Genomic DNA, 26,608 nt, shown 5'->3' on the forward strand with positions numbered 1-26,608 from the left:
AGATGTCATTTGTGGAAGAATTTACATGAGATGGTGGGCTTAAAGTAGCTGGCAGACATTCAATGCTGATGTCCCATCTGCTGATAGTGTGTGACATCCCTGTTGACTTTAGCTCTTAGACTGCCTGATGGCCCTATGAGAGAGAGTTTGGAGTGAGTAGAAGTTTCAATTACCCTTGTAAAGCACATCAGACCATTCATCCTTTCCCGGCAGTCCTTTTTTTCTTGGCCATTGGCACTGACCTCCCTAGCGACCTCCTCCCAGGCTGGTGTGGTGAGGTGAGAGGACTTCCAGCTCCCACCCCAAGGAAAGAGGACATCTGCCATTCCTGGTCAGCCTGGAGGAGAATCCCAAGGGAGGCCTCATTGAACCATGGAGTGGAGGGTTTGGTTCTTTTAGGCACCATTGAGAAGCAGAATGAAACAACACACCAGGTCTGCAGAGAGTGAATGTCTGTGCGTATGCCATTTAAATATGGCGCCAGGACCTTCGACCCTAGGTAATGGCATGGCGGACGAATCCCTGGCCTCCACGTCATGAGATTCAACGAGCTCCTCAATGATGCATAAGTAATCACACGGATTAATCCAACCTGCTGCCCAGTGGGAATAACATCAACTTTCCAACATGCCACCGCACTTAGTCTCCAGAATGGAAAATTCTGTCCATAATCTAGGTGAACACTTCAGTGCAGTACTGAGGGAATACTATATTGTTGAAGGTGCTGTGTTCTGGGTAAGGTACTTACTTGCCCATGTGGGCATAAAATACCTCATGGCACTATTGTAGGAAGTGTAAATAATTTTTCCCGGTGGCCTGGTCAGCAATTATCCCCCAACCAACACTTAATAAAAACATTCATTTGTCATTTTGTTCATTGCTGTATGTGGATGCTTTCTGTGAGCAAATTAGCTGCCAAGTTTTCTTACATTACAGCAGTGAGTACACTTCAAAGATAATTTATTGGCTGTGAAGCATGTTGGGATGTCCTAAGGATGTGCTGTGTAAATGTAAGTTATTTCTTTAGCCTTTAGATTAACCAGACTATATTTGTTCAATGTCCTCTCCCTCCTTGAACAGGGTTTCCTCTCTATTCTTGAACATGACTTTAATGTCTAACCTGCAGTCCAGGGACAATTTGCATATCTAAAAAAAATCAGTCAGCTTGGCATAGGCTGAAGTCAAACCTTGAACCTTCCAGGGTTTATACTGCTCATTTCCATAGTGGGCATTGCAGAGAACAACTGAGCCATCAGCTGCCTAGATTCAGTCTATGCTTAAGTTAATTCAGAACATAAACTCTGGGTTCAGAAAACCGGATCACCCTGACCGTGACCCAGCTCCATATAAAATAAAAACAATGCATGGTATATGCATACAGTAATGGCATATGTTGCAATTGATTACACCAGCAATGTATCATTCAAGGTCCGGTCACTTGGTTAAGGTCTCCAACAAGTTTTTAGAATCTGATTAGTAGAAATGAAATCTTGGTTTAAACTTTTTTAAAATTACATATTTTTGACAAAGAATGGTATTTCTGGGTGGAATAAACTGTTTTGAATATTTCCATTTTAAGTGCTATTTCACACAGTTTTAAAAAAAATTTCATATTCCTCTATGGTCCTTCAATCGTTATATACTGCAGTGCGGTGCATTCATTCTATTTCTTCATGTGATTACTGTGAATGCGACTCAGCTGTTTCTTCTTGTCAGAATATTCTATGCTGACTTATTTAGTGGATATGGGTTACCATGATGTATATTCCCGCAAAGGATTGTTGGTAAATTTTGCAACTGGTCGTGATAGTTCCACTGAAGCCTGTCTTGACTGAGATTAGTTTCATTTAAATAAAAATGATATGAGGGAGGGAAGGGTTTAAAAAGACTTCAAGTATGCAGTCACATTTTGAGAAAGGTGATTGCTTTGACATTTTCTATGACACTCCTCTGACTTGAGAATAAGATAGGACTATGAAATATTTACAGTGGTTAAATGGACAAAAGTAGTAATTTGAAGAATGGCTTCACCTTGTCAAAGTCAAACATAAGGGCTGGGTTAGAGTTATGGACCTTAATTCCTTGTTGGCTAGATTGTCAGGTGACTGAAACAATTTAAAAATGCCTTTTAATAGTTTCTAATGTGCATCAGAAAATAAAAATAAAATCACAAAGTCCTAGTAGTATTTTGCATGATTTTTATTTGTGAATTCTGTGACCTGCAGGAAATGAAGGTTCTGGAGAAACCATTCCGAAGAAAACCTCATCATGTGATATCTGCCAATTTGGAGCAGAATGTGATGAAGACGCAGAAGATGTTTGGTAAATTCTCCAGTGTTAATTAACAGCAAATATTAATATTTGCTAATATCCACAAACTATAAATGCAACTCCATCACTGGCACACTGTATTAAATTAGAAATTCTTATAGAGCGTCAACTGGGGCTCTTGCCTTTGGGACCTGGATTTAAATCCAGCCCAGTCCAATGGGATGAAAGTCCCTTCTATCTAGCAACTCTGAGAATTAAAAGAAATTGGGCAGAATCCTCAAAGGAGTGTGGCCTCCATTCTCAGTAAGTGTCCTAACCTGCATCCAAATATGTTTAATCTTAATTCCAAAATTGATTGTTGGGGGAGGTGGGGATGTCATATTGATGCAGTTGGGATACTTTTCTGAAATTATGGGGAGGCCTTTAGGAGGTTTTACCCCATACCTGATCTGTTCTGTACCTGGCCAAAGAGTGCTTGCTACTGAAATCAAATGTAAAGTGGTGTTTTTTTTCCCCAGCACCCTTGATCAGCACAGTGTTGACCAAGAATTAAAAAGGTCATTGCATGTGCTCATAGCAAATTCCAACTGGTGTGAGATGGTGTTTAAACTGGAAGTTGATTAGTGAGTTCACTGTGCTCTTTGAAATTTGCATTACGCTGACTGACGTGTTTCCTACTGCTGGTTTGACATTACATTCTAGTCACTGTAGGATACAATAACACAAATCAAAGCATTCAAGTCAAACTGAATTGTAGCTGTTTGAAAAAAAATCTGCATACAATAAATAGGGCATTCATTGCTGTGAATTGTTTTGACTTTAATGAATTTTAAGTTAACTATTTAAAAATCAATTTGGTGGAAAATCAATGAAATGTTAGTATATGAACACATCATGTCCTTGTTAAGACAGCAGACAAAGGAATTACATGAGTGTATTTGGATGCAAAAATCACAAAGCTAGTCTTTACCCTAATTCTGTAAGTCATAGGCTTATATAGAACCTGTCTGAGTATTAACACCCAGCATTTTCATTCAAAGTTTACCCTCAAAGCACTTGAGATTAGCCAAGCTGACCAAAAAGACATGCGTCCAGAAACAACTTAATATGACCTGACTTGATCCAACTGGTCTGTAACTATAAATAATCACTCTAATACAGTACTTCACACATACCAGTGCCTACACTTCAAGATCAGAGTATTTTAACAAAGACTTTTGGGATTGCACACAAAGTACCAATACCTGCGAACATTTTTAACTGCTGTAAAGCACACTATCATCGGGGGTAATTTTAAACTCCTCCACTCATAGCAGTTACAATTTTTTAGAAAGGGCAGTTCACCTCCAAACTACTTCTGGTTTTAATGGCAACGGGAGACCAACCCGCTGTCATGTGGTGGTTGGATCCTCAAATCATTTTAAGGAGGCTGCATGCATCCACTTTAACATCGCTTTTATTTTTAACACCTGCAGGCCAGGTTACCCAGGCTTCGGGAAACCCAGTAGCTGAACGGAGGCATGAGGGCTGGATGATATAGGTGCCTGTACTACTTGTAGGCCAGAAGGAGTAGGAAAATGTGTACCCACCATCTGTCCCTCAGACCTCCATCTGGCAATCAGTCTGACCCGCTCCTGATAACTCATCCCTTCCCGATGCCAGAACCCCTGCCAACAACCAATGCCTACCTCTGGCTTAGAGCGACCTGACAGCCAGCCAGCCTTCAATTTGGCTGGCTGCAGCCAGGAAATGGTTCTTTTAAAAAAAATCAGGTCCTGCCATTAAATTCAGTAAGACCTGCAGGAAACCTGTACATCTGAGCTTCCTGAACAGTATACTATCCCTGCAGCCTTCCTGCCTACCTGTCTTTACCAGCACCAAAATCCTTAACTTTATTCGTATTTACATTTTGTCTGTGGTATCTGTATAAAATGTTTGAATAGCTATCCCAGCATAGGAAGATGTTAGAAGATGCAGAAATACTCTGATCATTATAAAGGCAGGATTAAAATGTTCTAAACCTCAAGCCACTTCTTTCTTGAGGACCCAAATCAATTACTCAATTCTGTTCCATCATTTTCCCCCCAAATACATCTTTGTAAATTTTTTCCAAAGTACTATTTATAGACCTCATCAAAGTATGCTTTCCATAATAAATTTAAATGCAGAACAAACAGTTAAGATCACGAATTTGAAAAACATATCACTGTACACTGCTTTTCCCATACTGAATCTCACCTCCCTGTCTTGAATACTAAATAACACTGCCAGATCTATCTTTACTCAACAGTATTCATGTATTAATGGTGATGATGCATTTGAATAGTAATTTGATAATGTAAATATAAAAGTCCATGTACAGCAACCTGTTATCATAAGTGTTTATCTACAAAAATACATTCATATAATATATAAAAACACATACAGACATGTTGTTTCTTCATCTACATTTTCGCATTTTCCAATGTTCTAAGACAGTCTCATCTCTTGTAACTGGGCTATGAGCTGCAGTAAACTGACTGATATCTTGATAACTTATTTAAGTTTAATGAAATTATGATTTGCTAAATGCACATTTACCTAAAGAATGTCATTATTGTTTAATAATGTTTTAAATGAAGGTAGGTAAAGACATTTTAAAGCTAGCTGTATAGGGTACTGTCTTTGGTCCCCGCCACAAACCCCCTTCCCTAGCCACCAACTCTAGCCATCTTTCTGGCAACTCTGAGATTGAACCAGACGGTTCACAACATTAGTGCCGCATTTGACCCCGGGTTGAGCTGCTAACCGCATATCTGCACGATCAGAAAGAACACCTATTTCCACTTCTGTAACATCACCCTACTCTGCCCCTGCTTCAGTTCATCTGTTGCTGAGTCTCTCATCCATTCCCTCATTACCCCTAGACTTAACTATTTCAATGCACTCCTGCCTTGCCTCCCATATTTCTCCCTCCAAGGACTTAAGGCAATTCAACGCATAGCTGCCTGCATCTTATCTAGCACCAAATCCCATTCACCTATCAACCCTATGTTCACTGGCCTACATTTGCTCCCAGTCTGGCAAAGCCTCAATTTCAAATCTTCATTTTCAAACCTTTCCCTATCTCTCTAACCTCCTCCAGCCCTACAAACTTCCACCATATCTGTGATCCTCCAATTCTAACCTCTTAAGCATCCCCAATTTTATTTGTTCCATCATTGGCAGCTTTGCCTTCAGCATCTTTCCTTCCTCCTTTAAGGCACTCCTCAAAAACTGCATCATTGACCTCATTTTTCCTAGTATCTTCTTATGTGTCTTGGTATCAAAAATTGTTTAATAATACCCCTGTAAAGTACCTTTGGATGTTTATTTCATTAAGTGCGCGATACAGATGCAAGTTGTTGTTGTTATGTAACAGATCGATTATTTATCTAAATGAGTACATTACTCCAAATCCCTGCTAGTTAATTAACTCCCCTATGCATTGCCTGTTTCATTGTTTGTTCATACAATTCTGCTTGCTAGGAAATGCTGTGCTTAGATCAGAGTTTTGTTCAGATCATGATTCTGTGAACTGCAGAGAAAGCAGCCAATTGCAAATCTTTGTAGCACACTAGCAATTCAATATAAATCATTTAAGGTGCTTAAAAACATATACATATATATGTTACGTAGGGTATACAGCACAGAAAAAGGCCATTCAGCCCAACTAGTCTATGTCGACATTGATGCTCCACTTGAGCTTCTTCCCGTCTTTCTTCAACTAAATCTAATCTTCTTCCCTTTCCCCTCGTATGCTTGTCTATCTTCCCCTTAAATCCATCTGTATTATTCACTTCTGCTAATGAGTTCCACATTCTCACCACTCTTTGGGTAAATAAGTTTCTTCTGAATTCCCTATTGGATTTCTTGGTGACTATCCTATATTGATGGCTTCTAGTTATGCTCTTCCAGGCAAGTGGAAAGCTTTACCCTTTCATAATTTTAAAGGTCTCAATTAGGGGTGGGATCATCCCAGGTTTGCACTAAGTGCGGTAGTGGGCAGGAAAAAGAATGTTTTACCATACCATGTCGTATTGTCTGAATCCCGCCTCATTAATCATGCATTCACGGTTAACACGCCATTTCGATGGCGGGCAGCCTCCGATTTGCCCGCCACACTGTCACCTCGCCGCTTCTTCACACCTGATGCCATATTTAAGCCGCACACGCACTTCTCAGTGCTTCCAGCCCAGGACTGCTGCCCAGAAGACATGCCCCTGAAAGGCAAGAAGATTGCAGCCCCCCGATTCAGTGACATGTCCCTGGAACGCCTTTTTGGATGGAGCAGAGGCCCACCGCAATGTCCTCTACCCTCGCTCTGGCCAGAACTGGCAAGCAAGGTCACCAGTCCAGCATGGGAGGTGATGGTCAGTGCCAACGCCTTATAAAAGAGGACAGCCACCCAGTGCTGCAAAAGGATGAATGGTCTCATCCATTCCACCAGGGTAAGTCACTCTCAACTCACACTCACAAACCCATCACACATCCACGGGATCTCACGCCTCAAAGGACAACACCACTTACTCTCACACACACCCTCACATCTCCATCAGGCTCATATCTTCTCAAGCTCGCATCTCATCCCATCCATAGCTCTGCTCACCACACAAACATTCCACGCTGTGCCATGTGTCCTACTCACACTCTCTCCATCTGTTTTCATGCAGGAGAAGCTGGCTCAAAGCAGCAGGGAGAGGTCCCAGACTTGGGGTGAAGTGACCCACATTCGGCCCCTCACTCACTTTGAGGAGCGTGCTATTGCACTGACTCGTGAGGACATGGACCACGCCTGAGGTGATGGTGAGGTCGGCAGTGAACACCCATGTGAGGATCCTGCACCAATTGATCCCTCTCTCAACACAAAAGTGAATGCTCTCTCTCCTGCTTTTGACTCTGCTGCCATGCACTAACTATCTCTACTTTGGTTCACAGGGAGCTCTGTCAAGCGACTGACACCCTCAGCCAGCCAGTCACTCAGCTCCATCCAGGTCCTCATCTCCAGCTAAGAGGACACCTCCTCCATTGAAGAGCTGGAAATAAGCAGACTGGAAGATCCATCACACCCTCCACCAGCACAGAGACACACACCCCAGTGGGACTTAGATCTAGAACAGGCTCAGGTTCACAATCTGGTAGTCACCATACAGACATGCAGCAGGAGAAGGCAGGTTTAGCCGAGCTCTCCAGCACTCGAAGGAGTGCTGGGGAAGAGGCATCTGTGAGGCCCAATGACGAGGCCTTCCAAATCATTGTGGAGAGTCAGCAGAAGGCGGGGATGCACGCAGACCTGCACTCCATAGCGGTAGCCACTGGTGAGTTCCTGCAGTGGCAATGTGAGCGGGAAACAGGGCACCTCAACATCCCTCCTGGTGGCCTTTGCTTTCCAGAGCACCTAGGTCAAAGACATCAGAGGCAACAGGGCCAGCCATTGCACAGGCTGTCTCCACCCGAACGCAGATATCAGGGCAGCACCTAGAAGTGTTAGAAGGCCTAGAAAAGTTAAGAAATTCTGATCACAGTTGGTTGCACAGGTGAACACGTTTTGTCACTTTATAATCTGAAAATATATTCACTTTCACTGAATAATGTGTAATGGAGTCTTTCACCTTCACTGACAGGCTTCATGAGTTGTCCCACTGCATCCCTCCCATTAGCAGTTCAGCTGCAGGCAGCTGGCCCACCAGTGATTCTAGAGGATGAAGTGTGTGTGTGGCAGGTCCTTTCGGAACCTCGTGCAAGCACTCTCCCACACACGTGGATCCATACTCCATCACACTCATCTCAATGTCCTGAGCATTTTCAATGCTGCTTACTGGGGTTCGCTTTCAGTTGTCCATCCTTGCTGATCTGCATCCCCTCCCTTGCATGTTCACCTGGACATCACCCCCCTCCCCCCCTCCTTTACCCCTTCCCCAGCTTACTCTTTACCCCCTTACTCTTTCCCCCCTTACTCCTTCCCCCCTTACTCCTTCCCCCCCATTCCTTCCCTCCCTTACTCCTCTTACTCCTTCGCCCCCCCCCCCTTACTCCTTGTCCCCCCCTTACCCCTTACCTCCCCCCTTCCTCCTTACCTCCCTTACTCCTTACCCCCTCAGAGCTCCTTTCCTCTCCCTGACTCCTTCCCCCTCCCTGGACTCCTTCCCCCTTTGCCTGGACTCCTTCCCCCCTTGCCTGGACTCCTTGCCCCTTCCAGACTCCTTCCTCCCCCTGAAGTCCTGACCCCCTTGGAACTCCTTCTCCCCTCCGAACTTCTTAACCCCTCCGAACTCCTTGCTTTACACCTTCCTCCCCCTTACACCAACCTCTCCAGTTGCCATATTACCATCCGTCCCCCTAATCTCGCCCCTCGACAGAACTTCCTCCCCCAGTCAAACCTAGGCCTTCCTCTCCTACCCCCCGAAACACCTTCCTCTCCCACTCACAGCTGGACATTCCTCTCCACCCCTTCGATGATCACCCATAGCAGACCATGGCCAAGACGCTGAAGTCCCGAAGCAGACCCTCAATGTTGACTTGCCAACTTCCGCGAGCTGCTTTGCAACATGGCCATGTGCACCCAGCAATGGACATTCCTTCAGGGTCCCGTTGCTGTCGGGCTCCAGCATCTTCTGCTCCTCGGATGTCCGCGATGTGAGCAAGGCCCCAGCGGTAAGTCCCGACTTCTGCACATCCACTTGTCAAGATGTGTTCTGCACCGGCGTGTTTTCCCCCACGATGTAGTCGATAAATTTGATGTTGGGGGGATGATTCTGGCGAGCTGGACTTATAATGATATGCAGATGTATTACAATGAAGTTCCCAACATCCGGAAATGGGAAACGCGGCCCGCCATTGACGGGTGGAGCAAACAATTGCAAACATGTTTCACGATGGTGTGAAACTAATTTTTTGCCTTCCAGCCATATTGTCCGCTCAGGCCCGCCATGACACCCAACACCAGTAGGCATGGAAAATTCTGCTCTAGGCCACGCCTTATCCTTTTTTTCAAGAGAAAAGAGAACTAACCTGTTAGTCCTTTCCTGATATGTATATGCAACCATTTCTGGTAGCATCCTTGTGAATTTTCTTTGCAGCCCCTCCAGTGCCTCTATCATTTTTATATGGTGACCATAACTGCACACAGTTCTCTTAAATGTGGACTAACCAAGGTTTGACACAGGTTTAGCATAATTTCCCTACTTTTCAATTCCATCCCTCTAGAAATAAAGCCTAGTGCTCTCTGTTTTAAACCAATATTGCACTCTAGCAATTGTATTTGTTATACAATCCAGGACCTTATGTCCTGAGCATATTCTTGAACTGCAGCTTTGGTGGATTTGCTGCTCCTTGTGCTTCTAGGCTTCCATTTGTGGCCTGTCTGGCTCTGAGGTATTGTTGGTAGTGATCCTTTGCTGTTTTGCCTCTTTTTCTTGCTCTCAGAAAATGAAGACAGCAAAATAGCATCAGGGTATCACTACTGGGCTCCATCCAAGGAGTGAAAGGATACAATTATCATAGGACTATTTTAATACAACTATTGGCCTTGCTTTTTTTAAAACACTTCCTTCTGAGGGGGTGAAGTGCCTGGCTTTCACTTGAACAAAGAATCAGACCTACACCTCATCATTCCATGATGCAGCATATTGCAGAATTCCTGAGGGTACTCTCATATAGAATATTGATTCTGATTGTAATCCTCAGCTAAATGTTACTGCATAAGATCATGGGGCAATTCAGTTATCCCTGATCCGTGGTAATGGAGGGGCCCGGGGCAGTTCAAGTGAGGAGTTCCATTTTCTGCTCTGTTCCCGCTGATCTGCATTTAAGTGACTAGTTTTGGTGAAGGATAAGACTCTCACTGGGCTCTGGTGGCGGCCTTATGTAATCAGGGTTATGTGATGTACATGGGAACTCACTGGAATTTTAACTGGCTACTGACCAGGGCGCCTATTGTGGACGTTCCACTAGATTAACCTGCCTAGAAACCAGCAATGTATGCTTGGATGAATTTCTAAATCTTTCCTTAGTGAGCCTGGGAGGAACAGGAGTGTTCCTCCAGGCCCCACTAGCAAAGCCTGAGCCTCTGGCTTCCCCCTCACTAGATCACAACCCATCTCAACCCTTCCCAGCCTTGTGACTCTGCAAACATCCCCCATCCTAGATTTACCTTGCTGTCAGCTACCACCAGAAACTGCTCACAGACTGGATTCAATTGAAACTCTGACTCCAACTTCACTCCGGCGTGGGATTGCAGTCCACCTGGAGTTAAAATTGGCCTTGTGATAATTATACTGTGTAGTTACTGTCACCAAAGATTCTGAATATCACTGTTACATTTTAAATGTCTACAATTCACATAATAGCTTTCTTCAAACATGAAAGCTTGCCATGATGAATTTCATTAATATTTTCAATAGGAAATAACTACCAATTGCTGCATATTACTATTGTGTATATTTATTGCTAAGCACTCTGCATCCAGGAGATTATTTTAAGGGATAATTGCTTTCTTCTGAGCCCACAGTGCAGGTTCCCAATGACAGGGAAAGCAGGACAGGCATAGCACTATAGTATTGTTAAAGCAATTCTTCATCCTGCCCTCCATATGAAAGCAGCTCCTTGCTTAGAGCTCAAGATGGTGGAATGATCCAAAGATTTAAATAAAGTTTATTTTTCTTGTCTAGGTGTGTGTGCAACATTGACTGTTCCCGCATCAGTTTCAACCCTGTGTGTGCTTCTGATGGTAAATCCTATGATAACCCTTGTCAGGTTAAAGAGGCATCTTGCCAGAATCAGGAATTCATAGAAGTTACCCATTTGGGAAGATGTCCAGGTAACTTGAACAATTTGATTGTTCCATTTGGTACTTAAAATGTGTGATTTTAGTCATGATTTTATCTCTGCAGAGCCCTGTGAATATTCTGTCAAAGTTCACACTATTGTAGTGTCTGATGAGGGTAAATTCACTGATCCTGCACTAAAGTGCGTGAAGAGGACATAGGTTGGAGGATTAGGGCTGCGGTGTTACAGTTGTATCTCTGACCCACACTCAAAAGTACAGGATCAGTAAACTTACAAAACAATTATGACTTTTCCTGATACAACACCATGATTTTATTCTAGTGCATCTGATGTTTAATCTTTGTGACGAAATTCCATAATCAGTTTTGTCTGTGTAGCAATCAAAAAGTATAATGAAATTACTGAATGACTACCTGCATTTATAAAGCAAAATGAACCAACTTGACAACACCTATATCAGGGGTAGCCAACTTCTCGAATAGTTCTCCTGTTGGTGAAGTGTGACTTTTTACTTATTTGTGTCACTTCATGCAAATCTCACCCAGAGCCCATTGGTGAAGTGGCAGCACAATACCGAACTCTCTAGCAGGAACCAAGGCAGCTGGACTGAAAGAGCTGCTGCTGGTTTACCATCAGATAGATTGTGCCGCATGGTTTTTTTCAATTAAAAGGTGCAGCATGCTGGGCCCTTAACTGCTGATCATAGCATACATGACACAGACATTGATGGAGCTGAAGAAGAATGACATGGCAACACTGAGCTTCTCCTTAAGTTCAGGCAGAAACCCTCCCTGGCTGTTGTTCCACTGCACTGAAGGACAAGGACAGGGAAGAACGAATTAGTCACATTTTCCAAACTTTAACAGAATCTCATGTACTGAATAGAAAATTACAGACATGGAATGAGAGGGATAAAGAGGTCAAAAATAGGGAGAACAAAAGGGGACGGGGATGGGAGAATGGCTGGAATGTTGAGTGAAAAACAAAAAGAGAAGCAATGAGAAAAAAACAAGGAGATAGGACATGAATTATAGGTAATGAAAGAAAGAAGGCAAGAAATGAAGAGGGAAAGCCAGAATGAGAGAATGAAAGAGATGAGAGGTAGAGGGAAGTGGGGAAGAGGGAATGTGATTTAAATAGAGGGCAAAAAAAGTGAATATGAGAGAGGGGTGTTGGAGAAGAGATGGAATGAGGGAGAGAAGGTAGAGACAGAGTGAAAATAAGAGGGAGAAATCCAGATATCAAATAACTGTGGAAACAAAGCATAATTTAACTGCCACATTGATGAATTAAGTTTCAAAATGACTCGTATGCCTTAGTTACAATGAGAATATTAGCTAGCATAATGACATGCATTATAAGATTGATTCCACACTCAGCAGCGACTGGTGTTGACCAGGAGAGAATTATGGGAAATTGTGGATGCACAACTTGTGACTTTGTAGCCATTCGTTTTAACCGATGAAAAATAATGGGCTTTATGCACAAATTTCTCACTGTGTGCTCCCTGCAAGTGCCACTCCTCAGTGAGAGCATGGAAATATACAGTCTTCCCATCAATTTAAAATCTGTAGCCTCTTGACAGCACACAAACTATTTTTTCACCTCTTGAAAAGTTGACCATCTGTGACCTACACCTTCTGTTCAACTTCAGCTGCTAAGATCATACAAAGCTAGTAATACAACCCCAAATATTCAGTAATACAATGAACTGTTTCCATTGAGTGATGCTGAATGACCAGAACCAAATCTTGAAGTCCTGATGTCATCTTATTATAAACCATGCAAAAGTGAGCATAATATAGAGAGCCAGTTAATGTTGTAAACCACTATAACTGATCTGCGCGCTGAAATGTACCTACATGGAGGCTCTGAATATGTTGTAATCACTGTATGCATCTTTGTTTTTCCATTTCCAAGGTAAACCAGTTGAACTTTATTTTGACATTTTCCACTATTATTGTTTTCTCTTACTCTTTTTAGGTCCTATAATGCACATGCACATATTGTGACACAAAGTTTATAAGTTAATATTATTAGACAGTGTGACTTGTATTTGTTTACTTTTTTAACTACAAAATGAAGTATGTGGTTTTCTCAACTGACAGGAAGAAAGTTCATCACTGAGAGCGCAGTCTGCTTGCTGGGTTACAAAACTCCTGAATGTATTATGATCTTACAACACATCATCTGTGCAGCATGCTAAAATATAGAGATTGTAGCATGTTCGAAAATTTATAACAAATTTTGTATAAATTTCTGGGATCAATCGCATGATATGAATAACAATGGTAAATCCTTTCTAATATAAGACAAAGAAAGTAGGGGTTTCATCATTCGCAGTGACAACTCTGCTTTCTAATAGCATTATACAATAAGAATAGTTTTGAATCAAGTGTATTACTCTTATCAAGATTCGGGTGAACCTGTGTGTATTTTGCAGTTTTGTAAATCAGTCTAGATAGCAGTCATTCTGGAACAGATAACACCCCCCCGCCACCCCCGCCCACTCACCTGCCATCATTCCATCCCCCAACAACCTGCATAACGGTGTGTATACACTACTCTCCATTACTCTAGAATTTATCAATGTCTGCTTTGAGGGCATCACCTGAGTTAAGAGCATAATGGAACAGAAAAGTTGGAAGAGCTGTAAAGTTGTATAAACTGTAAGATTAGTTTTTTTACTGGCAAACCATAGGCTATGACACTGTCACTGCAGATTAGGAGACCCATGTGCAGCACTTAGTTTTGGCTGGAAATCATTCCCTGGTTTTGTCTACAAGGTTGCTTTTTCATTTCTGTAGCATTCAAGTCAATAGCATTCAAGTATGCCCATATTCGCTAAACCAGGGAGTATATTGACACTATCCTTAGAGATATTAGCAGAGATTGATGTTCTCCACCATCCCCCAATTCAGCAGGAATTTGAGGGATTAGAAGATCAGGAACAAAAAATAATCACTGTTGAATTACTTGCACTTGTCCCAAAATTACTGATCCTGATGATGCTTAACGCAGTTACACTTGTTTGGTAGTTTGACCAGGATGTAAAGTAAATATGGAATATGGCAATGTTGTTATTTTTTACTAAATAAAAGGTTTATTGTAATATTTATTGTAATGAAACCATATATATCCCATAACTTCCAAAGAGAGATTTTGTCAGAATATATACAGGATAACTTAAACTACTCCTCAACTCAGATTACAGTGTCTTTCAATACATGAAGTATAAACAATATGATCGTGACAAGCAACAGTATTCAGTGTCATACCTGTGTTATATTTTAAGTAAAAGACATTTTTTTAAGAAATCCTTTTATGCTAAGAATTCTACAGGAGTAAATGTGAAGTTACTTGGAATAGGGAGGAAAGCCAGACATGGACGGTGATAGAGAATCAATCATTTACTCTATCAATGGAGACACCCATAAATTCTCAAGTCTTCCTGATCAACAGAGGATAATGTGGAACTAACCTGCAAGAAGGAAATACCATTTTAAAATAGCTACCATTAAACTTAACACATAAAGCCTCCAAACGTGCATGGCATCCTTTATTTGTAGTTAATGGCCCATCTTTATCAGGGAAAATTGTTCTGGAAAATTACCTTCTGTAAACTAGCAACTCTAATCTTACTAATTTGCACATGACCCACAGGGCAGCACATTGCATATCAAGATAATTAATTCAAGAATGAGGCTTAAAATGAAATGCCTTTGTGCAAATGTTTAATTAACACATTGAGTTAAATAAAATGCTGCTTATTCCCTGGTGGTTTTAACAGGAAACATGTATAACTTACTTTCCAACTGTTTACTTGTAGAGAGAGCTAATGGAAAGAGTCACAAGACAGAAATGTGTTGTTATCATGCAGGTTATCGCGGTAGCTACAGTGTCTCTAAGTCAAATTTCCAACTTTCTTTGAACAGAAAATGTGACCACTGGTACAAAAACTGAAGATGGGCTTTATGCAAGAACTGATTACACAGGTACCCATTTCAATATCTAACCCTTTTGAGGGATACAGTTGCTTTTTTTCAGCAAAAAATGTTAAAACAAAATGCTTGAAGTTTTGAGGTTATTTTCCAATAATCTTAGGAGCTAAGAGACATCTGAGGTTCTTTACGCTTTCTGAAAACCATTACAAAATATCACTTATTGTGATGTTTTCATGACTCAATGGGCTGAATTTTACAGGGGAAGGGGAGGGGTGTATTGCTCGCACCTGCCACCCCCACCGCCCCCCCCCCCACCCCCCCACCCCCCCCGCCCACTGTTGCAAGAGTCAGCCAACAACCAATGAACTTAACATAAAAAGCCCGCCCTGCAGCAATATCGTGCTTCTGGCAGGCTAAACGGGCTGAGAATGGGTCTTCCGCCCCTCAGTGGGAGAAAGTCCTGTTCCTGAGGGTATTCCCAGCAGTGCTAGAACTGAGTAGTGGGCGCTGCCGGGACTGCAAGCAGTCCCACAAAGAGCTGCAATGAATCCCAGATCCAGATAAACCTGGGCTTTTAGGGTATGGAGAGATTGGGCAGCCTGGGGAGGAGGTTGGGGGAACAAAGTGGGGGGGACGTAGCATCTTTGACAGGTGTCCCAAATGTGAAAAGGGTAACCCCAAATGCTTGCACAAGCTAGAAAGGAAGAAATATCTGTAGGATTCTCACTTCTAATAGCGATACAGTGACTCTTTCTGGAAAGGGTGAAGACAAGATCGGGTTCAGATGTAATGCCCTCCACAGTTGAATAAGTCTGCCAAAATTCACCGACTAGGTCTACATTAAAAATAGCCACTTGGATGAGATGGTGGAGGAGAACTAGCATCTGTGGAGTTAACACATAGCATGATGCAGCACCTATGGGATAGCAGTACACGAAGTTACTGGCCAAGAACATTAAAGCTAAATTGCTTTTGTGATCTCAGTTTCATAAGTTAGATCTTGTTCTACTGGTATGTCTCTCTGAAGTGCCTTCGCTACAATTTATTATACTTGTGCTGTGATCAATCTAATCTTGATGTTGTGCTTTTTAAGATGAGGTTCATAGAGAACCCAACTTGTTCTGACTCATAAAGAATTCTTCTTTAAACTCCAGTCTTTCATTACCTTTTATTTATCTCCTACTTTACATTTTATATTACCAGAAAAAAATGCCAATAAATTAGAAAAACCTGCCCGGGGACTATATATCCCATGTCCCAATCACTTGGATAATCTTTGTCTACATGGAAAATGTGAATACTTGATTAATAAACAGGAACCATCTTGCAGGTAATGTTTAGACAATACAGTAACTAGTCAAAGTTTTGTGATCTCATTGTAAACATCCCTTATTTCAGTATTGTATCAATTCATTTTCTATCCAATTATTCTTATTTTGCAGCTGCGAAGCAGGTTTTAAAGGACCACGCTGTGAACAAAAAGAGTTTAATGTTTTGTACGTAGTTCCTGGAGCTGGAAAACTTCAGTATGTCTTAATAGCATCCATCATTGGAGCTGTGCAGGTGGCCATCATTTTGATTGTAGTTCTTTGCATAACAAGGTAATCTCAATCAAATGACTTGACCAATTATTAATGAGTATGATAATTAAGCATTTCTCTGGTCTCCACTGTCATCTTGTGCTATCTAAGTGGGTAATGTTAGTCTTGAGAAGCACTGTCTCATTTCAGACACCTGGGCTCCTCATTAAGCACTCTTGCAAATCCTGATTGGCAGCAGGAGCAAGTGCTCTGCAATGTTATTAATCTGAGAGAGACCGGGGTCTGGCTTGTAACTCTTTTGAGTAATAAAGACAGCAGATTTCCTTCCCTAAAGGGCAGTCGTGTTCGAGATGGGTTTTCAACAGCAATGTATGTCATGGTAATCTTCAGACTTTTAAATCCAGATGTTTATTGAATATAATTTCCGCCATCTGACATTGTGAGTTTCGAACTCAGGCCCCCAGAGAATTTCGTAAGGGTGCCTGGGATCGTGACAATACACTACGCCACCACCAGGAAAAGCAAGGCTCCAAGGGAGTTATCCGTACCTGCAACAACAGTGTATGCCCACATTAAAATCAGTAGTTTGAAGAAATTTTACATGTTTCCACAGAGCATTGGAAATTTGAATTTGAAGGGGGATGGTAGAATAGTGGTGTTACAGGACTAATAACCCAGAGGCCTAGACAAATACTCCGGAGATATGGGTTCATATTCCGCCACATCAACTGGAGAGAATTTAAAATTAATTAATTGAACAGAATGTAAAGTTAGTCTCAGTCATGATGGCCATGAAACTACTGGATTGTTGTTAAAAACCTATCTGGTGCACTAATGCCCTTCAGCAGAGGAAATCTGCTCTCCTTACCCAGTCTGGCCTGCATGTGACTCCCCACCCATGGCAATGTGATTGACTGTTAATTGCCCACTCACTTGTATCAAACCGCAACAGCAAAGTTGAATAAGAATAAAGGCGGACATACCATCTGGTGTGAACCTTGGCACCAGACACAACATAGGCATACTTTGTCCAGTTGATCCTGCCTCACTACCATCTGGAGCTTATACCACAGACAAGGCAAACAACTGCCTGACATAGTCATACTCACCAAATCATACCTTACAACAAATGTCCCACATTCCACCATCACCATCCTTTGGTATGCCCTGCTCCACCAGCAGAGGTAAAGAGATAGTGGTATACAAGCAAGAGGGAGTGGCCCTAGGAGTCCTCAGCATCAACCCTGGACCCAATGAAGTCTCATCGCCCAGGTCAAACCTGGGCAAGGAAACCTCTTACTGATTACCACCTACCACCCAGAGTTAAGCAGTCCCAAACTAATAAATCGGATCAAAGCTCTGCAGTCCTAACATGTCCAGTCTTGAATGGTGATGGACAATTAACCAAGTAATGGAAGGAGGAAACTCCAAAAACATTCCCACCCTCAATGATAATGGAAACCATCATGTCAGTGCAAAGCACCTCCACCTGAGGTTCCCATCATGATAGATGCCAGTTTCCAGTCAATTCAATTCACTCCATGTGATATCAAGAAACGGCTGAATGCACTAGATAGCAATAGCCACAAAGGCTATTTGCCCTGGCAAGATCCCACCTGTAGTGCTGAAGGCTTGAGCTCCATAACTAGCTGTGCCCCTAGCCAAGCTGTTCCAGTACATGTACAACAGTGGCATCTACTTGACAAAGTGAAAAATTGGCCAGGTATGTTTGTCTACAATAGACAGGACAAATCCAGTATGGCCAATCAACGTCCAGAAGTCCTATGCTCAATTATCAGCAAACTGATGGAAGGTGTCATTGATAGTGCTATCAAGCAACAGTTACATAGCAATATTCTGCAAACCAATGCTTAGTTTGGGTTTTGCCAGGACCACTCGGCTCTAGACCTGAATACAGTTTTGGCCGAAAGATGATCAAAAGAGCTGAATTCCAGAGGTGAGGTGAAAGTGACTTCCCTTCACATCAAAGCAGCACTTGACTGAGTCTGGCATCAAAGAACACAAGTAAAATTGAAGTCAATGGGAATATGGAGGAAAGTTCTCCATTGCTGGAGTTATACCTAGCACAAAGGAAGATGGTTGCAGCAGTTGAAGGTCAATCAACTCAGCACAAGGACATCATTGCAGGAAGTCTTCTTCAGCAGTTACGTCAATGACCTTCCCTCTATCCTAAGGCCAGAAGTGGTAATGCTCACTGATGATTGCAGTGTTCAGTTCGATTCACAACTCCTCAGATAATGAAGCAGTCTGTGCCTGTGTGCTGCAAGACTTGAACAACATTCAGGCTTGGGCTGATAAGTGAACTTAATGTTTGTGCCTCACACATGCTATTCAACAGCATTACCATCATAAACATTCTGGGGGTTACCATGGATCAGAAACTTAACTGGACCAGCCATATAAATAAGGTACCTGCAAGAGCAAGTCAATGATTGGGAATTCTGCAGTGGTTAATTCACATCCTGGCTCCCCAAAACCTGTCCACCTTCTACAAGACACAATTCAGGAGTGTGACGGAACACTCCCCACTTGGCTGGATGAGTGCAACTCTCAACAATACTCAAGAAGCTTAACACCATCCAGGACAAAGCAGTCCACTTAATTAGCACCCCAACCACCACCTTAAAAATTCACTCCCTCCACCATGGGTGCACAATGACTGTAATGTGTACCATTTACAAGATGCACTGCAGCAACTCACGAAGGCTCCATTGACAACACCTTCCAAAACTATGATCTCTAACACCCAAAAAAACAAGGGCAGTCGGCACATCAAAACACTAGTATTTGCACATTCCACTCCAAGTCTCAGGAACTCCCTAATAACACTGGGTGTAGCTACACCACAGGGACTGCAGTGATTCAAGAAGGCAGCTCACCATGACCTTTTCAAGGGCAATTAGGGATGGACTATAAATGCTGGGCTTGCCGACAATGGTCACATCCCATGAATAAAAAAAAAACTGCTGCTTTGACTGCAAACATAGGGTAGAATTGTCCCAGGTAGCGGTGATGACCGCAAGTGCTGTCCAAAGCAAGGTTTGCAAACAAACCTCAAAATCCTGAGTGAAGTGCACCTCACCAATGCACGTTGCTTATGTACAGTTGTGAAACACGTTGGCGTGCAATCACACCAATATGCCTGGATGATCCAGCATGGAGGGATGATTCTGGTGAGCAGGGCTTATAATGAGATGCTGAAGTATTGAAATTAGGTTCCCGATGTGCGGTGATGGGAACGAGCCTGCCATTGATGGGTGGAGTGGACGATCGCAAAGTGGTTTCACAGCGGTGTAAAAGCGATTTTTGGACTTCACGCAATATTGTCCGCCCATGTCACCAAACAAGTCTGCCACCAATGGGAGCGGAAAATTCCGCCCATAGGCTACTGATTTGCAGTTCTATTGTTTCTGATTATTTACAGTTCAATGACTAAAGTTTGGGACTTCTTGCAAATTTATTCTTATGAAAATGACCAACATTTTAGGGAAGTGAAACTTCACTTAATGAAACTTAGACTCTCATTGAAATTTACGTTGATGCAATTAAAACTAGGGTGTATTTGCATGGCAATGAGAACTGGTTCTTATATAAACCAAGCAGTATGTCGAAGGACCTGTCTTTCCTGTTTTATATATAGTGGCTGATTTGAGACTCATTGAAAAAAGATCATTGTTTACTTCAGCTGTTTACTACTAGTTTATGTAATATACATACAGGGTTGAATTACTTTGCTGATGGTCAAGTCTCATAGACTCATAGACATTTACACCACAAAAGGAGGCCATTCGATCCATCGTGTCCATGCCGGTCAACAAAGATCTGACTACACTAATCCCATTTTCCAGTGCTTGGTCCATAGCCCTGGAGGCAATGGCAATGCAAGTGAATATCTGAATACTTCTTAAATGTTATGAGAGTTTCTGACTCAATCACCCTTGCAGGCAGTGAGTTCCAGACTCCCATCACCTTTTGGGTGAAAAAAATTCTCCTCAGCTCCCCTCTTAACCTTCTACCTCTTACCTTAAACCTATGCCCCTTGTTATTGACCCCTCTACTAATGGAAAAAGTGCCTTCTATCTATGCCCCTCATAATCTTATGCACCTCTATCAGGTCCCCTCTCAACCTTCACTGCTTTAAGGAAAACAAACCAAGCCTATCCAATCTTTCCTCATAGCTCAAACCTTCCAGCCCAGGCAGCTTCCTGGTAAATCTCCTCTGCACCCTCACCAGTGCAATCACATCCTTCTTAAAATGTGGTGACCAGAACTGCACGCAGTACTCCAGTTGTGGCCAGCGTTTTATACAGTTCCAGCACAACCTCTCTGCTCTTAGATTCTACGCCCTGACTAATAAAGACAAGTATCCCATATGCCTTCTTAACCACCTTACCTACCTGCCCTGCTACCTTCAGGGATCTGTGGATATGCACACCAAGGTCCCTCTGATCTTCAGTACTTTCCAGGGTCCGACCATTCATAGTGTAGTCCCTTGCCTTGTTAGCCCTCCCCAAGCGTATAACCTCACACTTTTCTGGGTTGAATTCCATTTGCCATTGTTCTGCCCACCTGACCAGTCCATTGATACGTTCCTGCAGTTTATCTATCGTCCTCACTATTTACCACCCTACCAATTTTTGTGTCATCCGCAAACTTCTTGATCATACCCCCTACATTTAAGTCATTTATGTACACCACAAACAGAAAGGGCCCCAGCACCGAGCCCTGCGGAACCCCACTGGGAACAGACTTCCAGTCATAAGAAACATCCCTCTACCATCACCCTCTGCTTCCTGCCTCTCAGCCAATTTTGCCTCCAATGTGCCACTTTGCCATGGATCCCATGGGCTCTTACTTTCTTGACCAGTCTACCATGAGGAACCTTATCAAAAGCCTTACTATAGTCCATGTAGACCACATCAAATGCATTACCCTCATCAACACTCCTGGTTACCTCCACAAAAAATTCAGTCAAATTTGTCAAACACAACCTTCCCTTAACAAATCCATGCTGACTATCCCTGATTAATCCGTGTCTCTCCAAGTGCAGATATATTCTGTCCCTCAGAATTCTTTCTAGTAATTTCTTCACTACTGAGGTTAGACTGACTGGCCTGTAATTTCCTAGCCTATCCCTTCCTCCCTTTTTTAATAACGGGACAACGTTAGCCGTCCTCCAGTCCTCTGGCACCTCACCTGTGGCCAGAGAGGAATTGAAAATTACTGCCAGGACCCCTGATATCTCTTCCCTTGCCTCCCTCAACAACCTGGGATACATCTCATCCAGGCCTATGGATTTATCCACTTTTAAGGCCGCTAAACCCGCTAGTATTTCCTCTAACATTTCATAGTCCTCCACCCTGATGTCTATACCTGCGTCATCCTTTTCCATTGTGAAGACCAACGCAAAGTATTCATTGAGGACTGTATCCACACCTTTCAGGTCCACACACAGATTACCTCTATGGTCCCCAATTGGCCCTGCTCTTTCCCTAGTTATTCTCTTGCTCTTTATGTATTTAAAAAACCTCTTTGGGTTTTCCTTTATTCTACCCATCAACGCTTTCTCTTGCATTCTCTTAGCTTTTCTAATTTTCTTTTTAAGTTCCCGTCTGTACTTTTTATACTCCTCTAGGGACTATGCCGTATTGAGTCCTTGTTATCTGCCATAAGCTTCTCTTTTTTTCTTAATCCTAACCTTTATGTTCCTTAACATCCAGGGTTCTCCAGACTTGGTCCCTCCCTTTGTCTTTACGGGAACATATTTCCCCCTGTACTCTTGCTATTTCCTCCTTGAAAGCCTCCCACTGCTCTGACATAGTTTTATCTGCAAGTAGCTGTTCCCAGTCCACTTGGGCCAAATCGTATCTCATCTTAGTAAAATTAGCCTTTCCCCAGTTAAGAACTTTTATTCCCAGCCCATCCGCATCCTTTTCCATAAGTATCTTAAACCTAACTGAGTTATGATCGCTATCTCCAAAATGCTCCCCTACTGATACGCCTTCCACCTGCCTGGGCTCATTTCCGAATATTAGGCTCAGAACTGCCCCCTCCCTTGTTGGGCTTTCTATGTACTGGCTAAAAAAGTTCTCCTGGATGCAACTTAAGAATTTTGCTCCCTCCTTACCTTGCACACTAAAACTATCCCAGTTAATATTTGGGTAGTTAAAATCCCCTACTATTACTGCCTTATTATTCTTACACTTCTCTGAAATTTGATTACATATTTGATCCTCTATCTCTCCCTGACTGTTTGGGGCCTTTAGTACACACTCAGCAGCATGACTGCCCCTTTTGTGTTTTTTACTTCTACCCATATGGCCTCATTTGATGATCCTTCCAAGATATCATCCCCCCTCACTCCTATAATTGACTCCTTGATCAATATTGTGACCCCCCCCCCCCCTCTTCTATCCCTCTCTATCTTGTCTGAATACCCTATAACCAAGAATGTTGAGCTGCCAATCCTGGCCTTCTTTTAGCCAAGCCTCAGTTATAGCTATGATATCAAGTGCCTATCTGTGCCCTCAGCTCATCTGTCTTATTCCTCAGGCTCCTTGCATTAAAATATATTCCATTTAGCTTTGCTAAACTCACTTCTTTCTTATCTAGCCTATGTTTCCTCTGCCTTCCAGACTCACTTACTAGCATTTTAACTTTTAATTCTTTCTCAGCTTCTCTCCCCTCTGAACTACTTTTCAGGATCTCATCCCCCTGCCAATTTAGTTCAAATCGCCCCAATAGCATTAGCAAACCTCCCTGTGAGGATGTTGGTCCTGTTCCTGTTCAGATGTAACCCATCCAACTTGTACAGGTCCCACCTCCCCCAGAAACGGTCCCAGTGCCCCAGGAATCTAAAGCCTTCCCTCCTGCACCATCTCTCCAGCCACGCATTCATCTGCTCTATCCTTCTATTCCTATACTCACTACTGCGTGGCACCAGGAGTAATCCAGAGATTACTACCTTTGAAGTCCTGCTTTTCAATTTCCTACCTAACTCCCTAAAGTTTGCTTGCAGGACCTAATTTCTCTTTCTTTCTATGTCATTGGTCCCAACATGGACCATGACCTCTGCCTGTTCACCCGACCCTTTCAGAATGCTCTGCAGCCGTTCTGTGACATCCTTGACCCTGGCACCTTGGAGGCAACATACATCCTGGAGTCACACCCACAGCCGCAGAAGTGCCTGTCTGTTCCCCTCATTAACAAACCTCCTATCATTATTGCCCTTCCACACTTCTTCCTCCCACCCTGAGCAGCTGGACCATCCCCATGCCATGGCCTTGGCTCTGGTTGGCCTCCACAGAGAAACCATCACTCTCACCATTTTCCAAGGCCAAAAAAACGGTTTTCGAGCAAGATTCCCTCGGGGGAGGGGGGTCCCTCACTATCTACCTGGTCCCTTCTTCTGTCTGGCTGTCACCCATTCACTCTCTGCTTGCACTTCCATAAGCTGCAGGGTGACCATGTCCTGAAATGTGCTATCCATGAACCCTTCAGCCTTGTGAATGCATAGTGTGCCCCCACCTGCCGCTCAAGCTCCAAAACCCGAAGCTCAAGTTGTTCCAGTCAGAGGCACCTACTGCACAAATGGTCATCCAGACCGCCAAGAGCGTCTAAGATTTCCCACATAGCGCAGGATATGCTCCCCAGACATACCTTAACTAAGTAGAATATGGACCCTTGCTTTTATTTTACTCTTACACCTACTCAAGTATAGACTAGATGCTAGATCCTCTAGATAAACTAGATCCTCTAGATGCTGCTGACTGCCTGTCCCAGGGTCCTCCTCTCACACTCTCTTCTAGATCTGCTGACTGCCTGGCTCGGGGTCCTCCTCTTGAACTCTCCTGCCACCAGGACCAAAAACTGGAGCTAACTCCACTCCAGCAGACAGCGGGACCCTTGGGTCGCATTTTGCCACTGTCCAAATAAGGACGATGCCATGCCCCCTAGAGCTGCCAACCCAATCAGAAAGCCGACAGCTCAAGAGTACCACCCCTGGCATTGGCCATCACTGATGCTGCAGCACCTGGCAGAGGGCGCATCAATGGTGAGGCACCCTCGAAGAGGTGAGTTTGGTTGAGCGGAGCCAGGGCCAGGCAGTCAGGTCCTGATGATCAGGGTTCGGGCTTGTGGTGCACTGGTATGGCTATTGCTGCAGAGGTGGCTATTGGCGCCAAAAAGGTCCTTCCATGGGCCATGGAGTCCCAGCAAGGAGGGCCCCTGCCCCAGAGCCTCCTGGGTGGTCTCCACACATGGCAGCAGGCCGTCCCAATGCAGGTAAAATTTCTGTGGGGCAGGAAGTGGCACTTAAATAGCTATATCAATGACTCGATTGGCTGCCCAATGGGCAGCTATGCTGCTAAGGTGCCTGCTGCTGGCAATATGCCATTGTGACAGGAAGACGTCAGGCTCTCCTCCCGGCACTACCCCTCCATATTGCCAGCCCATCACCAACAGGCTTGGAAAATTCAGCTCACAGGATAGGAATAGTTAGCCAAAAATTGTACTCCTCATTATCATGCAGTGATTCCAGCTGCAAAACCTGCATGTTTGTGCATTGTGGTGAGAGCAAGTTTGAACTTGGATGTGATGATTAACACTCACTCCTGAGGCTCATACGTGGAGGATCAGCAGTAGGGCAAGGTGCCAGTGGACTGCTGATGGTGTGCTACACTATAGGCCTTGGTTTTTCACCTAGGTTCCAATTATTGAAATTTAGCTGAACAGGCTAAATTTCCTGCTCTGTTCATTTAAACCATTGATCAAAGATGGAAACCATAAAGCATCAGATTTTAAATATATATATATATATATCTATCAAAACAATCATGTGTATATTAAAAGATTCACAGTGGTTCTTAGCCATTTATTTTCAGTTGGAAATGTGTTGAAGAAATGAATAAATTGCTTTGAAGTAAAAGATAATTTTCCTATGCTATGAATTAGTAATATTATTCATATCTGCAGAAAATGTCCTCGGGGCAACAGAATTCAAAGACAGAAGCAAAATGCAACACATTACAGTTCCGACAACACAACAAGAGCATCAACAAGATTAATTTAAAAAAAAGCATGATTGTACAGCTGCAAAAATAATTAGACACAGTTTGGACTATTATCATACAAAATGGAACAACACATGTTGCCTTGCATTTGTGGTATACTACACCAATGAATACATATACTACAGTTATATTTGACTATGTCTGGATATATTTCAAATAGTATATACTGTCTTGATGTGTTTTTCAGTAATAAAAATAAATGGTTAACGATTTATATCACAATATCGATTTAATTTGCACATGAAGTACTATAAAGCTGGACTAATGGAGAATAAATACTTCTGTGATGTTTCTGAATTTTTTAAAGATGAATCGTGCTTTGGATTTTTTTTTAAAAGCAAGCAATTTGTAATGCTCAGTCAGATATTACCAATGTTAAGTAAAGAAAATAAGGATTCTATGCTGTTAATTGAAAATTAATTTTGGGAAGCTGTGGGTTAATGACCAGAGGTTCTACCATAATTTTTTTACTCACTTGTTACCAAGGGCGGTGAGCTTTATAAGGGCAATGCTATTTATCTGAATTCAGTAGTATTGTATACATGACAGTGTAACACACCATAACAAAAGAACTCAGTCAACAAGGCTCTCTCGGTTTAGACAGATAAACTATAATAAGTGTCATTAGTGAAGTATCCTATTTTATATTGTGTGTGCTTTTGCACTAGCATAACTCAAAATGCACCTTTTACATAAACACAGGAACATACATTATAAGCAATTTTTACCAATTGGTTACAGGTCACCCAGGCTGGTTAGTCAAAAACAATGGTTTAAATGTGTTGCATTGACCAAAGTGGTAGTAACTAGAGGATCACACATGTACTTTTTGATAATGACAAAGGATAGTTAGGGCATTGTTTTGCTCTGTTATGGATCCTCATTTGAAATATACATTTCCAGTGCTAACGTTTCATAATAAGATGACAAAAATAAAAATATTACTTCAGCAATA

The 26,608-nt window shown here is 42.7% G+C and overlaps 1 protein-coding gene across 2 annotated transcripts in view; it reads left to right on the top strand.

Annotated features, from left to right (window-relative positions):
* Positions 1-26,608, top strand: part of tmeff2a (transmembrane protein with EGF-like and two follistatin-like domains 2a) — a 116,203-nt gene extending 89,595 nt beyond the window's left edge. Inside the window, exons 5-10 of one of the 2 annotated variants that reach the window (XM_078551852.1) lie at positions 2,226-2,322; positions 10,959-11,107; positions 15,012-15,071; positions 16,224-16,350; positions 16,463-16,621; positions 25,556-26,608. In XM_078551852.1, coding sequence (XP_078407978.1) covers positions 2,226-2,322; positions 10,959-11,107; positions 15,012-15,071; positions 16,224-16,350; positions 16,463-16,621; positions 25,556-25,652 — 689 coding nt within the window. In that variant the 3' untranslated portion in view covers positions 25,653-26,608. Of the gene's footprint in view, positions 1-2,225; positions 2,323-10,958; positions 11,108-15,011; positions 15,072-16,223; positions 16,351-16,462; positions 16,622-20,301; positions 21,397-25,555 lie in introns of those variants that run through there. The other variant, XM_078551853.1, reaches the window with a different exon arrangement.

The sequence above is a fragment of the Cetorhinus maximus genome, chromosome 11 (assembly GCF_964194155.1).
Source record: "Cetorhinus maximus chromosome 11, sCetMax3.hap1.1, whole genome shotgun sequence".
Lineage (NCBI taxonomy): Eukaryota > Metazoa > Chordata > Chondrichthyes > Lamniformes > Cetorhinidae > Cetorhinus > Cetorhinus maximus.